This window comes from Myxocyprinus asiaticus, chromosome 37 (assembly GCF_019703515.2).
Source record: "Myxocyprinus asiaticus isolate MX2 ecotype Aquarium Trade chromosome 37, UBuf_Myxa_2, whole genome shotgun sequence".
Classification (NCBI taxonomy): Eukaryota; Metazoa; Chordata; class Actinopteri; order Cypriniformes; family Catostomidae; genus Myxocyprinus; species Myxocyprinus asiaticus.
This window is the reverse complement of record NC_059380.1, coordinates 29599082-29613710: the sequence shown is the minus strand read 5'-3', so window position 1 is coordinate 29613710 and position 14629 is coordinate 29599082. Positions and strand designations below refer to the sequence as shown.

At 42.9% G+C, this 14629-nt stretch overlaps 1 protein-coding gene across 5 annotated transcripts in view; it reads left to right on the top strand.

The window, feature by feature from the left end:
• LOC127428334 (heterogeneous nuclear ribonucleoprotein A1-like) overlaps nucleotides 1-13782 on the top strand; it is a 50550-nt gene extending 36768 nt beyond the window's left edge. The window contains exons 9-13 of one of the 5 annotated variants that reach the window (XM_051676661.1): nucleotides 2277-2405; nucleotides 2603-2690; nucleotides 3115-4792; nucleotides 4861-4923; nucleotides 5205-13782. In XM_051676661.1, the coding sequence (XP_051532621.1) occupies nucleotides 2277-2405; nucleotides 2603-2682 (209 nt within the window). In that variant the 3' untranslated portion in view covers nucleotides 2683-2690; nucleotides 3115-4792; nucleotides 4861-4923; nucleotides 5205-13782. Of the gene's footprint in view, nucleotides 1-2276; nucleotides 2406-2602; nucleotides 2691-3114; nucleotides 4989-5204 lie in introns of all 5 variants that reach the window. The other 4 variants (XM_051676658.1, XM_051676660.1, XM_051676659.1 and 1 more) reach the window with 4 other exon arrangements.
• Nucleotides 13783-14629: the final 847 nt, after the last annotated feature.

Genomic DNA, 14629 nt, shown 5'->3' with positions numbered 1-14629 from the left:
TGTTCGCCTCCCAAGAATCCTCCCACTGCCCGCTCTGGTACGCCCTCACCGAGGCTCCCCTCGGCATAGACGCGCTGGCACACAGCTGGCCCCCTGGCCTATGCAAATATGCGTTTCCCCCAGTAAGCCTTCTTGCACAGACCCATTCACTAAGTGGTGTTCTTCCTGACGTGAAGACCCCCAGAGATGTCGGATCAGTGCTTTCCTTCTTGCAGGAGAGGTTGGAAGGGAGGCTGTCCCCCTCCATCTTGAAGGTATACGTTGCCGCCATAGCAGCACACCACAACGCAGTTGACGTTAAGTCCTTAGGGAAGCACGACCTAATCATCAGGTTCCTAAGAGGCGCCAGGAGGCTGAATCCCTCCAGACCGCACCTCGTTCCCTCATGGGATCTCTCCATAGTTCTTCAGGGTCTACAGAGAGCTCCCTTTGAGCCTTTGCAGTCAGCCAAGCTTAAGGCACTCTCCTTGAAGACTGCCCTCCTGACTGCGCTCACTTCCATCAAGAGTAGGTGACCTGCAAGCGTTCTCTGTCAGCGAAATGTGCCTGGAGTTCAGTCCGGGTTACTCTCGCGTGATCCTGAGACCCCGACTGGGCTATGTGCTCAAGGTTCCCACCACCCCTTTTAGGGACCAGGTGGTGAACCTGCAAGTGCTGCCCCAGGAGGAGGCAGACCCAGCCCTGTCGTTGCTGTGTCCGGTGCGTGCTTCACGCATCTATTTGAATGCAGAGCTTTAGAGTCTCTGAGCAGCTCTTTGTCTGCTTTGGTGCACAGCGGAAAGGAAGCGCTGTCTCCAAGCAGAGGATCGCCCACTGGCTCGTTGACGCCATAACTATGGCATATCTCGCCCAAAACATGCCGCCCCCGGTAGGGCTACGAGCCCATTCTACCCGAGGTGTAGCGGCTTCCTGGGCCCTGGCCAGAGGTGTCCCTCTAACAGACATTTGCAGAGCATTGGGCTGGGCAACACCCAACACCTCTGCAAGGTTCTACAACCTCCGGGTGGAACCGGTTTCGTCCTGGGTAGTGGCACGCAACACAAGCGGATAAGCCCGGGATAGCTGGCCGGGTGTATCGCTTGCACATAGTGCCTTCCACCTCCCTTGGAAGCTGAAGACATGTGCTGTTAATTCCCAGTAGTGTTCACAAACTTTGTTCCCTGGTTGACTTCCTCCGAGTCCTGTGGCAGTCGAGTGTTCGGAGAGACTCGATGCCGGCCCAGTACACGCACTAACTAAGAGCCCTGTTCTGGGGTAGGTGCTCCGCATGTGGCGGTTCCCTGTAAGGCTAACCCCATGCGATTTATATATCTTCCGCTAGTTCGTTTCCCTGCTGGCAAACTGTGTCTTCCTTGGGCAGAGCCCCTCTGCCCCAGTCTCCATGTTTGTAGTAACTCCTCCCCCATTGGGCAGGATCTACCTTGAAGGCTCTCCACATGGTTGGAAAGACCATGTGATGTATTCTTCCACTTAAATATCCCCCCTTCTCTTTGGGCGAGGTGTGGTCTCCGCGGTGTCTTCTCCTTGTGAGGGACACCCCCCGACTAGACTTGGCGGCCCAGTTGGATAATCCCCCTTCTTTTTTAGGGAGTGGAAAAAGAGAAGGGGAAAAGAGCCCACGACTGGGTTAAGCCTGTCTCTATCTTTGGGTAGTCGACTTGTCCCCAAAAAGGGCCGTTCGACACTCATAACTATGTTGGGGGAGGTTACGTGTCGACCTGGTGTGCTGGCTATGAGGCACACAGCAAGTCTGCCCACCACACACCGCCAGTTCACGTAACACAGTTCAGCCAGTTGTTTGCGTTTCGTATAGGGACCCCTAGTGTCACTACATCGACATAACGTCGAGTGAGTGACAGATAGGGAACGTCATGGTTACTCGTGTAACCTCCGTTCCCTGATGGAGGGAACAAGACGTTGTGTCCCTCCTGCCACAACGCTGAACTACCCGCTGAAATGACCTTATATCGGCTCCTCAGCATAAAACCTGAATGAGTGGTTGCATACCAGCTCCTTTTATACCCGTATGTCTGGGGGAGTGGCATGCAAATACCACTCGCCAATTTTCACTGGCCTTTTATCAAAGACCAGAGGTGTCTCGGGCTCCCAAGAGTGACCCCTGTGTCACTACATCGACACAACGTCTCGTTCCCTCCATCAGGGAATGGAGGTTACACCAGTAACCATGACATTAGTGTTAATACAGGTCTTAAATGTATGGCAACATGCCAATACTACTGCAAATAAAATGTTCAAAGCTCTCTGAATTTTTGCAGGCAACTTTGGAGGTGGAGATTACAATGACTTTGGCAACTATAACAACCAATCCTCTAACTATGGCCCAGTGAAGGGAGGAAACTACGGAGGTGGTGCTGGTGGAAGGAGCGGTGGTGGCCCATATGGTGGTGAGTTCTCAGTTTTACAGGGTACACTTCAACTAAGATGGAAGTCATAATAGACCTTTTCAATACAGTACAATCATTTTTGTGGTGTTTCTCTGTCCAAGTGCCAAACATTGTCAGATTTTTATGTTTGAAGCTCATCTGGTAATGAATGTCTCAAAGCTTTAAAGAATCGTCTTCACCCCCCCCCCCCCCCTTAGGTGGCTATGGAGGAGGCTCCAGTGGTGGTGGTTATGGTGGAGGCGGTTATGGTGGAGGTTCTGGTGGCCGGAGATTTTAGGTTCCAGGGTAAGAATTGCTCCACTTTTAAAGATGATGTCTGGACTAAGCCATTAGATGTAGATCATCCATGCACAAACATCTCATAAGATCCATGACCTATGTAAAAGTTAGCCCATAATAACTCATTAATTGGTCAGTAAACGAGTAAAACCATGGAGTTTTCGGTGCAGGGGATCCAGCAGCAAACCTTAAAATTGTATTAAGCTAAGATCGAGTATCATGAGACAAATGCCGATTTTGAGTTGCGCTCCAAAGCTTCTGGCTCCAGAACATGCCAACCCATCTGCCATTGTCCTAACCATACAGTTTTAGCTGACCTGAAGGTTTGCTTCTGTGTAATTACTACTCATTCCCCTACAGTTCAGCACTTGATAAAGGCAAAACAAGGATGCAAAGTGTAACTGAATGTATGTTCCATATTGTCCAACAGGCCACTGTACTTAGGAGAGCCAAAGAGAGATGACAGGGAAAGGAGAGAATGAAGGAAAGAAGCAAGCAGGTTTACACCTAGATCTGCCAAGCCAAGTGGTGTGGTGGCGCTATTAACGTCTGCCACGTGAAGAGAACGTGTTCAGTAGGGGAGGAAAATCATGTGGGGAGGTTGGGTGGGAAAGTGGGGTGTTTATTTGGGGGGTGGGGGGTTGTGGAAGGAACATGTCAAAAGTACTCTCATGCTGGCGAAGTTTTACTAGTTTGTAGTTTGTCCCTTTTTTTGTTTGTGAAGTGCAAAGCATTCCAGTGAGGTTTTATACAGGGTTTAATGGTTGGATTTTCTCTTAAACTAATAGGGTGTCTCTCTTTTGCTTTTTTAAATGTAAGCATTTACCAATCAAGATAAAATAAACCGCTCCAGTTTTTTAAAAAAATTGTATTCGTCACTGTTTTAATTGAGTTAAATGTGATATTAAACAGTCGCTCAGTTGTGTACGAATGATTGCGTAGTACAGAACCGAAACATACCAAACTGTTGTGTGCTTTTTGTGTATTGATATCTTTCCTAATCTAAAGGTTTGTCTGTAGATATATTCCTTAAACCTTAAGTTACCTTGCCTTCTTATAGAATAATCAATAAGGTTTGAAAGCACTCTGGTCTTGATTGTTGCAAATTGAATGCAACATTGTTTTTCAAGCATTGGTTGAAATCTTAATGAGGAACTTTCTTGACAGTAAAATTTCAAGTAAAGGATTTCCATTAAAGGCTTGCGACTGTTTAACTTGAGCAAAGCTTGAGTTGTATAGTGCTTTTTATTTTTATAATTAGGCTTAGCATTTTTTCCCCATTTTGATAGTTTTATTTTTAGATTTTGCTATTGCTCGGTAGCATGTAGTTCATCTTTTGGACAAGTTTAATGTCCTTATGTTTTTATGAATGAAATCCATAAGAGGATTTTTAGCAGCTCTGCATTGTCAACCGAAGGCGATCACACTCATAAACAGTCAGACTATCCGATGAAGTACCAACACAAATTCTAGCCATCGGGAGGAGCCAGCTTAAAGGCTAGACAAGCAGAAGAAACTGTTGAGAAGCACTCCAGCAAAGAGAGGCTAGCCGTTGGATTGAGCCAGCTGAGAGGCTAGCTTATTGGAATCTCCAGCTAAGGGATAGTAGCAAGATCCTCGCTTGGAGCCAGAGAAGCAGGGGGCAGCAAGCAGTCTTATTGAGAACAGATGATTGCTCTTGTAAGACTAGCGAGAAACAGCTACCAAAGTAAGGCATTTAACATACCAGACTGGTAGGTAAAAGGAGAATATTAGTTTTCTTTAATGTCAATTATTTGTGCACATCAAAATAAAGATTTTGTTGCTTTGATTTCGTGGTTGTGGTAAAAAACATGGCTGCTAAACTATCACAGTGACCAAATAAAGTGATTAAAGAATGGATCGGAATCTTTAACGTTTGTGTTGTAAAAGTACATACATGTATGTTGTTTTTATGGTGGTGCATGAGACACTTATGACTTAGACTTCCTGTGCTTGACTACATGTTAGTGATGTCCACTCCAACATTTTTAAGTCAATTATTTTTACTTCTAGGTGAATAAACTGGTGTATTTTAATCCTGTGGCACATCAAGTTGCATCAGCAGTGACTGGCTGATAATCTTGAAGGTAAGTGATTCATTATTTTATCATCCCTATCATTTTCAAAATGCCTTATTTTTTTTCTTTGCTTCCAGGGTAGCTAAAGACTGCTGCAAGCATCTACCCCAAAACAGCTGTCACATGAAAGTTTTCAAAATGTAATTCACATTCTAAAGCTCCAGCTTTTTACCCATGTTTGAGGGTGGACAGAATGCCTGAAATGGTAATCTATCCTCTAAATAAATTTTAAGTGTGAAACAAGTACTACTGCTAACAATTAGTCTTGGATTTGTAGAGACAGTAAAATTTAATGCTAGGCTTAACTTTCAAAGAAAAAGAAAACATTATGTGGTGTATATCAGCTGTGTTTGGTGTATCTATGTTGTTGTTTTTTGTTTTAATTATGAAACTACACAACCTTTTTTTTTTTTTTTTTTAGGTTATCACGGCATGGAGACAAATCATAGCTGCAGGGCAGTATTAGATGCTTATCTAATTTTTTGTCAAGAGATTTTATATTTTTTTTAATAAAATTGATACGTGCATTGTGTAATGCCTAATTTACCAATGGACTAATGTTAAGAAACTGGGGGATGGTTGTTCAGCATACAAAATATGGTAATATTTAAACAAAAGAGAAAAGAGACTGAAATTCTTTGATATTTGGGATAGATTTTAATTAATGGGGAATTATGATAGTAAGTGGGTTGATGCATAATCTAGGGACCCAACTTAGTCTTTATGAACTGTCAACTGAAATATATGAAGACATAACACTAGCTTTTATTTCTTATTTGATTTCAAACTTTTTTTTAACTAGATTTAATATAGCAAGTTAGAAGTTTGTGTATTATGCTCAGGAAAAACCTATAAGTGTGTGAGAAAAAAGATTTCTATGGTAAGAAAAGGATCATGGGGTGAAAATTTTTTGTAGTTAGAGATCAAGATTTTTATTCATTAGCAGAAACCACTAACTGAAATGGGGTTTTCCATGGCTGATACTCAAATTATTACATATGGTCCCCTCAAGTGCTGAATATAGGGTTACAGCCTTATGTGAGTGAGATGTTTACATGTTGTGAAATGATAAAGTGAGCTGATCTTGGAATAAACCTTGGAATAAAAGTCCTTGAAGTCACCCCGAATTAACTGAGGAAATACACGTAGATGCATTGTCCTTTGATTTTGGCCGATGAAGGCTTTTGTTAGTTAATTCATTTTCTATGTAGTTATTTTAAGAGTGTTTTTAAGTTGATGTAGATATCATTCAGTAAGGAGTATCGCAGTTCATCTGGAAGCTTATGGCAGGTAATTTTGGTGAACTCCATCCTGAGCCCATGCTTCAGACAGTGGCTCATGAAGAATCCCATGTCTTTGAGTTTGAAACAATTCATATTCTGAAGTCCGTCTTAGTAGAGTGAAGTGAAGTCTGGCTGGCACATGCTGCAGTTGGTCATCATCGCTCAGCAACAGTGGGAATCGGACATCAGGCAGGACTGGAGATGGATCTGGCAGGCTCTGGTAACCTTGGTTTAGACGGGGAAAGAAATAGAATAAGTGTATATGCCGACACTTATGTCTACAGCTAATGCAGCACAGATTTTCTCATTGTCTCATTTACAATACTCACAAACTTAAAATGCACTTACTCCTGGTGTATACTAGATGTCAGATTGTAAGGGATATGCATTTCTGTTGTTGTAATAGGCTAAAATTGTTAATATCAGTACATTATGATGTGTTATGTATTACAGAAAATACTTTGTAGAAGGATACAAAACTAATTGAATTTCTTATTTTTAAGGCTTTGTTGAACATTTCTCTCAACTTGTGCACTAAGTTGTCGGTGGGGACCGGGGGGTGTTTGTGTTTCACTGTCCCCTTCTGCATTTCATGGCACTGTTTCACAGCTCCCTTCATCATATCATGGCCAACTTTGGCATAGCACAGCCACTTTTCACTGCTGGCCCACCGGGAAAAGTTCTTTTGATGGCCAGTCTGCCTTTGGTCTGGGGTGTGTGTGTGCCGGAGGTGGAATGTTACTCTGACCAATGACCATGCACTACACGGACACATTTCGCTGTTGTGCTCCGTCTCCTTGTTTACATCAGCCTACTTTTTATACTGACCGAAGCCAAGCCACCCCACTCGCAATTGCTGTTTCGGTAATTTTTTTTTGTCTTGGGCACAATTTAGTTAGTCTTTCTACACCAACATCCACCTTCTATTTTGTTTTTTACTAAAGATTACTCAAATCAATTTGAATTTGGTTATGAAATTGAAATGCATGCAAGTCTTAATCTTATAGTGAGAAATTTGTGAAATTTTTCTCGTAATAAGATTTGTAAAAACGACATCTAAAAATGAAAAATAAAGATTATTGATTTAAAATAACTGTGCCATGGTTACGTTGAATTCATTTGCCGTAATTTATATAGGCTACAGAGCAGAGCTGCAACTACCAACAAGTGCACAAAGTGGTACATTACCGTTGGAACTGTCAGTTGTTGTGTCAATTTACAGCCAGACAGCGATGAGACACTGCAATGCACATGCGCACTAGGCACGATGTGGAATGTGCCACTTGAGCCAGTACTTGAGAGGTCTCGTGTAACAGACCTAACGGTAGGACAGCAGATGCTACTCTCATAAAACCAGCAATCTCTGAAATGACTTGAGTGGCAATGTATTCCCCAGTTTGAACTGAGACAGACACCGAAGAATGGTCTGTATGCATTTGTGAGATGCACACGCATGCTCACGGAGTCGAGACGAACCCCTAAAAAGGAGTTTTGCAGGAAAGTGTGCTTTTTGCCCAGTTGACATTCAGACCCAGATTTTTCAGATGGCAAAGCAGCAAGTCTTCAAGTTCGCTCAGTAGTGCCTCTGATTGGGCTAGTAATAACCAGTCGTTGAGGTAATTCAACACACGCACACCTTTCATTTTCAATGGGGTTAGCGCCACATTGATACATTTTGTGAATGTGCGGGGAGCCAGAGACCGTACGAAAGGACTTTGTATTGATACTCAGTTCCCTCAAACGCAAATCTCAAAAACCGCTTGTGACGCAGTGCAGTTGAAACATGAAAATACGCGTCCTTCAGATCTGACGCAAACCAGTCCTGAAGACGGATGTGCGATAAGATCTGTTTCTGAGTTAACATTTTGAATGGGTGCTTTGTAAGCGCACGATTCAAGCGTCTCATCTGGAATGGGCCAAAGCCCGGCATCTTTCTTCGGAACGAGAAAATAACGGCTGTAAACACTGCTGTGTGTGTCACAGTCTTGGACAGTATCGCATTTTTGGCGAGGAGACTGAACCTCTGTGCGCAACACCGGTGCATCCTGTGGTGAAGTGGGGTGGCTGGCGTACAAACTGAATCGTATAACCGTGCTCAATCATTTTTAGCACACAGTCTGACGTGCCCATGAGGGCTCGCCATGCGTCCGCACAGCGGGACAGTGGGTTTATTGATTCACTTGCTATAGGCAATAAAGCGCTGCTCACCATAGGGAAGTGGTTGAGCATAACGTGCGGGGTGCATGATTTGTGAAGAGAAAATGGCCCTTTTTCTGAGAATGTGTGAACGTCCCGTGTTTGTACAATGGGCACTTTGTTCTCTTGCGAGAACAATCTCTGAGTAATACATACAGAAGCAATGTTTTGAACAATGTCCCATTCCCGATGAACAGTAATGGGGAAGAGGGGAGAAACACTGTGTGTCTCTAATCGAGCCTTTTTCGGCTCTGGGCTGTGAATAACAGCAAGCTCAGGGCTCCTCTTCACAGGGCTGGGTATGTCAGTAACATTTCTGTTACCCGGCCAGAGTTTTTTTTGTTTTTTTTTTTCAGCGCGTTTTCGTGTTGCTCGTTCATTTGTTGAAGCTTAGCTTGAAAAACCTGAAGCACCGACATATTGTGGAGTGCTGAACCAGCTTGGCCCACTGCTGTATAAGCTCTCCCAGCCAGTGCTGACTTCAATCGACATGGCTTGGAAGGGTAGCCTTTTTTATCGGCGTGGTCCACTTTAGCGAGGATGGCGGCACCTCCGATCTGAATGCGCGAAGAGTAAGACGCACACCAGGTCTTTGTGAGCTCTGCGTGGACCTCAGGGAAGAATGGTGTGCTCCTCCAGATCGCGGTCTGTTGACGACAACCGGTTTGCAAAAACCATTCATCCAAGCGAGACTTTTCTGGCTCTTCTGGAGGGGACCATTCAAGGCCGAGCTCTTCAACTGCCCTCGTGAGGACGCGAGGAAGCTCCTTGTCTGATGTGTGCACGCTCTTCACCCTCACTGGGGAAAGAGGCAGCAACATCCTCCATGAACCACTCGCCCGAAGCTGTGAGTGACACAGCATCATCCTCATCGTCAGAGCCGCCAAACTTAATGAGGTCGTGCGCTCCAATAGGGGGCAAGAGCTCATCACGTGCGTATTGCACAAGTGAGGACGTTAAATCAGAAGTTCGGGAGGTTCGCAGGGCTTGCGCCGGCACAAGATCCTCCTCTAAGACTTCCAGCTCAACCTCACTGCCCTGCCGTGACTCCTAATGTGGTCCCTTGGGACTTAACACAGAAGAGGCAGGTGGGAGGGCACCAGAGGCTGGACCTTCCCTCAGAACGAGGTCAATCCTAATGTGCAATGTCTGGAGAGTCATGCCCTTGCAATGAGGGCAGTCTGTCTCCATGAGAGCTGCTCGTGCCTGGGCAGCGAACACAGCTCTCGTGCTCATCAGGCAGTGGGATGTGCCGTTCGCATATAAAACATTTGCGGAACGACATCTTAAAGACATGTATCACGCAGGCGGCTCTTTTAGTCAATATTGTATACAGTAATTCCAGTCGGAGCATTTTGGGAAGCAGGTAGAAGTCTCCGCTGAAGCACCATGCTGATAAACGACGAGCGTCTGAAGCGAAGGACCTGTTAACCAAGAGCGTCTTCAGCGATGTGCAGAACTCTTCACCGGAACACATGGGAGCGGAAAGCCTCTCTGTGCAGGTGCTGAGCACAGGCGACAAGTCTTGCTGAGGAGTTCTGTCCGCTGTAAGTGTATATCAACGGCAAAGCAGAAAGGGTTCTAAGACTAAGTTTGCAGTCCTGAAGGAAGAAAATTATGAAGAAATGGTGACTAAGCACCCGCTTACATAGGCCTAATGTGCACCTAAAGAGGTGGTGCTCAGACACCATTGCCAGTCAGAGGATTGCAATGATTGTATAAGGGTTTCAATAAGGTCGTGTTCGGAAACTTCCCCATTGTGCTTACATCCAAAGTCGAGTGAACTGAATCAATAGGAATGGCATCTTTTCTCATAATAGAATGTCGTATAAACAACATATTTTCTCATATTAATTATATATTATGTTGTAAACATTATATATTTTCTCGTAGCACCGGCCTTCTACCAACAGGGTGTTATGACGGGTCAAATTTACAGAAGTGGTGACCCACAGATGCTTCCTACACAGGTTGGGGCGCAGTGTGCGATGGACGCCTGACTTTTCGGCACCTGGACAGGTGCGAAACGGGCGTGGCACATCAATTGCCTAGAACTACTGGCTGTCTTTCTAGCTTTGAGAGCTTTTCATTCCAACATTGTGAATCACCACATGCTGATTCGTTCGGGTAACACTACAGTAGCGGCATACATAAAGTGCCAAGGCGGACTCCTATCGCCACAATTAATGAGCATGACAGGAGCGGGCGTCATATCCTCTCATTGCGTGTGACATGTCCCAGGCCATCTGAATTTCGGAGTGGCTCTGTTGTCAAACCAGGGAGCATTACCAGGGGAATGGAGACTTCATCCTCAGACAGTGAGGATTTGGGAAATATTCTGCGAAGCGGAAATCAACCTATTTGCCTCCAGAGAACGCTCACTGTCCCCTTTTGTACTCAATGACCCAAGCCCGATAGGCGTGGACATGCTGGCTCACAAATGGCTGGCGAAACACAAGTATGCGTTTTCTGAGATGCGCCTCCATTCTGTCGTCAGCAATGTCCAAGAGGACATGGAATCAGTTCTGTTAATTGTGCCAAAATGGCTCAATCAGTCCTGGTTTCCGGAGATGATAGAAATACTATACGGCCCTCCATGGGAAATACCGCTGAGGAGAGACCTTCTCTCTCAACACAAGGCATGATTTGGCATCCCCAGCCAGATTTGTGGAACCTATACGTGTGGCCTCTGTATGGAACACATTGGACGGGCCAGAATTGGTTCAGTCTGTGATTAACACTGGAGGCTGGCTTGTCATTTAAACAACATTAAACCTATAAAAGACAACATGCCTAAGGATTTATCAACGCCCTTCAGGGATCAGGTGGTATGTTTGCAAGCCTTTTTTCCACCATTTAATTCAGATGAAGAGCAATCTATGCATATGTTATGCCCAGTGAGGGCATTGCATACATGTGTTGAGAGCACCCGTTAGCTTAGTCTGTCAGATCAGCTCTTTATTTGTTATGGAGGATGCAGAAAAGGAATGTCTGTCTCCAAACAAAGGCCCTCTCACTGGATCGTTGATGCGATCGCTCTCGCTTACGAATCACAGGGCGAAAATTGCCTTATTGGCGTCAAAGCGCATTCAGCCAGAGGCATGGCCTCTGCATGGGCGTGCACAAACGGTGTGTCCTTACAGGGCATGTGCTTGGCACCAGGACGGTCCTCACAAAACAGGTTTGTGAGATTTTAGAACCTGGACGTGGCATTCATCTCCTCACAAGTCCTCTATGTATAGAGTGCTTCTTACATTCAAGTGGATGAGTCCAAACCCTTATTATGGATGGGCTACCGACTATAATCAACACAGCTGCCTGATTACGTGCTGTTGAACTGCCCATTGCCCAAACAAACTTGTGCCCTTTTTAAGCACGGGCTTCCCCGTCATTTTACACAACCGCCTGCATACAGACAGTTGTAAGTTTCCCATAAAGTCACAAGTACTTTCATTGTAATAAAACTTCCTTCCCATCTGGGCTCATGAAGGGGTTAATTCATACTATATGACTATATAGTTCATATCCATTCTAAGTGCTCCCCTCCTGGCTCACCATGAGGGTTATTCACTTGCAGTATACTCATGTCTGTCGCCGTCCTGCAGGACTGCCATAAGAAATAAAACCTACTTTTCTAACTATGTTGTGAGAGGGTTAATAAACCATACTGTGTATGTCTATATGATTCATATAAATTCCAGACTGTGTTAATTTCCATCTGGCATCTGCCATGTGGGACTATTCATATACACTTTAATATGACCTATAAGCCATCGGCCTGTGACTCCTTATATCTCTATTTAGTGTTATAACTCTGGGAGTGTAATGTCACATAGTGTGGTGTGATGGGATACCGTTCCCCACTGTGCTTGCGGCAATGTCGAGTGAACTGAATCTATAGGGAACGTCTCCGGTTACAATATAACCTCGGTTCCCTGAGATGAAGGGAACGAGACATTGCCAAAGCTGGCCGCACTACTACTACAGAGGTTTATAAGTGATTCACTCTTGTCCCTCAGTCAGAAAATTATGAAGAAATGGTGACTGAGCACCTGCTTATATAGGCCTAATGCGTGGGGCTCAGACACCATTGCCAATCAGAAGACTGGCGTGATTGTGTAAGGGTTTCAACAAGGTCATGTAAGGACACTTCCCCATTGTGCTTATGGCAATGTCTCGTTCCCTTCAACTCTGGGAACTGAGGATACGTGTGTAACCGGAGATGTTTTTACGACATCTCATTATTACGAGAAAAGATGTCGTTTTTACAACATATCTCGTTATTATGAAAAAAGATGCTATTTTTACAACGTACTGTATCATTATTACGAGACAAGATGTCATTTTTACAACATAGTATCTCATTATTATGAGAAAAGATGACATTTTTACGACATAACTGTGTGAAAAAATTACGTCTATGGCAGCATTGCGCCACCGTAGGTATATAAGGTACCAAATTTAAATAAAAGTAAAAGGAACAAGTTTGCAGGGCACTTACTGGCTGTACATTTCTGTGGCCTGCACTTGTGACTGCTTTAGCTAGCTGTATATTACAGGCGTCTCGCTTGTGCTGCTGGTCTTACTAATGAACTTGAGAATCCTAATACTTTTCTGACCGCATAATGTAGCAGACTAATGAAAGTTAGTTCTTTCCTCAAGAAATCTGAAGCATAAAAAATAAAAATCTTAATATTTCTCTAAATATGCAAACTTTGGACTAAAATTTAGGTCCCACTTTATATTAGGTGTCTTAAACTACCATGTACTAACATTACAATACAATGTACTTGATGTGTAACTGTTGTTCTGCTAAATTATTACAAGATGATTGTGACTACAGATGTAATTAAATGCAGGCAGGGCCTACTTTTAAATGTTAGTAAAATGCAACAACACATATGTACATTGTATCAAATGCTTTAGTAAAGACACCTCATATAAAGTGGGACCAAATGTTCTAATGGATATTATTTATTGAAGCATTGACATGACATTCAGAAGAGCTTGCATGATTGAACAGGTATGTGTTTGTTATGTTCCAAAACATATTGCATTTTGATTTTACATGCTTTGATATGTACTCCTGGCACAAATTAAGAAATTACTTTCGATGTGGCATTTCTGTCATAAAACTGGTCTAATATTGAAGCCAGAGACCTGAAGTATGAGCTTTAATATAAATAAAAAATTATTTCTTTTTAGAATAATTGTTTTGATACCTCACATTTTTTATATCTGGTGTTGTCTTAATGTACATTAATATGTATATCACTGTGCCTGTTATATTATCCTGTCATTAAAAATAGCAAGGTTCGGCAATTCATTTGCACTAAGCTGTAATAATATCCCATAAAAAGATGTTGCATGCAATGAGTGTAGACCATAAATTGCTGAAACACACTGCTATTTTCATTGTGAGGATAATATAACAGTTTTTCTGTAATGATGCTCTTTTACCACAAGAAACCCTGAATTCAATACAAATATGCAATAATTAAAAAAAAGTAAAGACCCTGAGCCTGTTTCTTTTATATTATTTTTAATGTTATCCATAATATTTTATACTATAACTGTTATTCTTGATGTGAATTATTCCACATGCATTTGTCACTGTACCTTGTGCTATATATTATCCAGGCATTATTTAAAAAAAAAATAATAATTGGGTTTGGGAGTTTGTTGGAATATTCTCGTAGCAAAATACATATGCAACGTACTGTACATTTATGCAAGTGTTCTTTACTCATCTTACTCGCATAAAAACACAGATTCTATAATCCTCAAAATGCATCAAAAACAGGAAAAGAACATAATGAAACAGTTATGCCAAATAAGGTAATTATGCTTATGCAAGCGCTCTCTCCACTGCAAACCGGTATGTTGGAGTTTAGCGATGTGTTGATTTGTCCTTCCTAGTGTTCACATGAAACTTACACCACTGAAGGTAATGCAAACACAAAGTTTTGCGCACTTTCAAAAATGCCAAGAGAACAGTTCAAGAAAATATTTTGTCTTTCATTAAAAAGAAAACAAGATATTGCTATGAAGAGTGTACAGTTACAACATGTACATGTTTTTAATTTAACCAATTTCCAGGGTTTTCCCCATAAAACACTTTTGTGTGTAGGACAACTTTTTTTACACCACTATTCTTCATAGAAACAGCCCAAACTTCCTTTATTAGTTCAGTTATTGGAGTAGAAAAAAATTGTGTATGTGACAGTAGGTGAACAATCTAGTGAAAAAAAAAAAAAAAAAACTTTATGATCTTAATGTGGATTTTCACAAAATTAATCCTAAAATACAATAACGGAGAGTAACAGGTGCATATTATTTTCATGTGTCCTATAGGTCAATGAAGTGA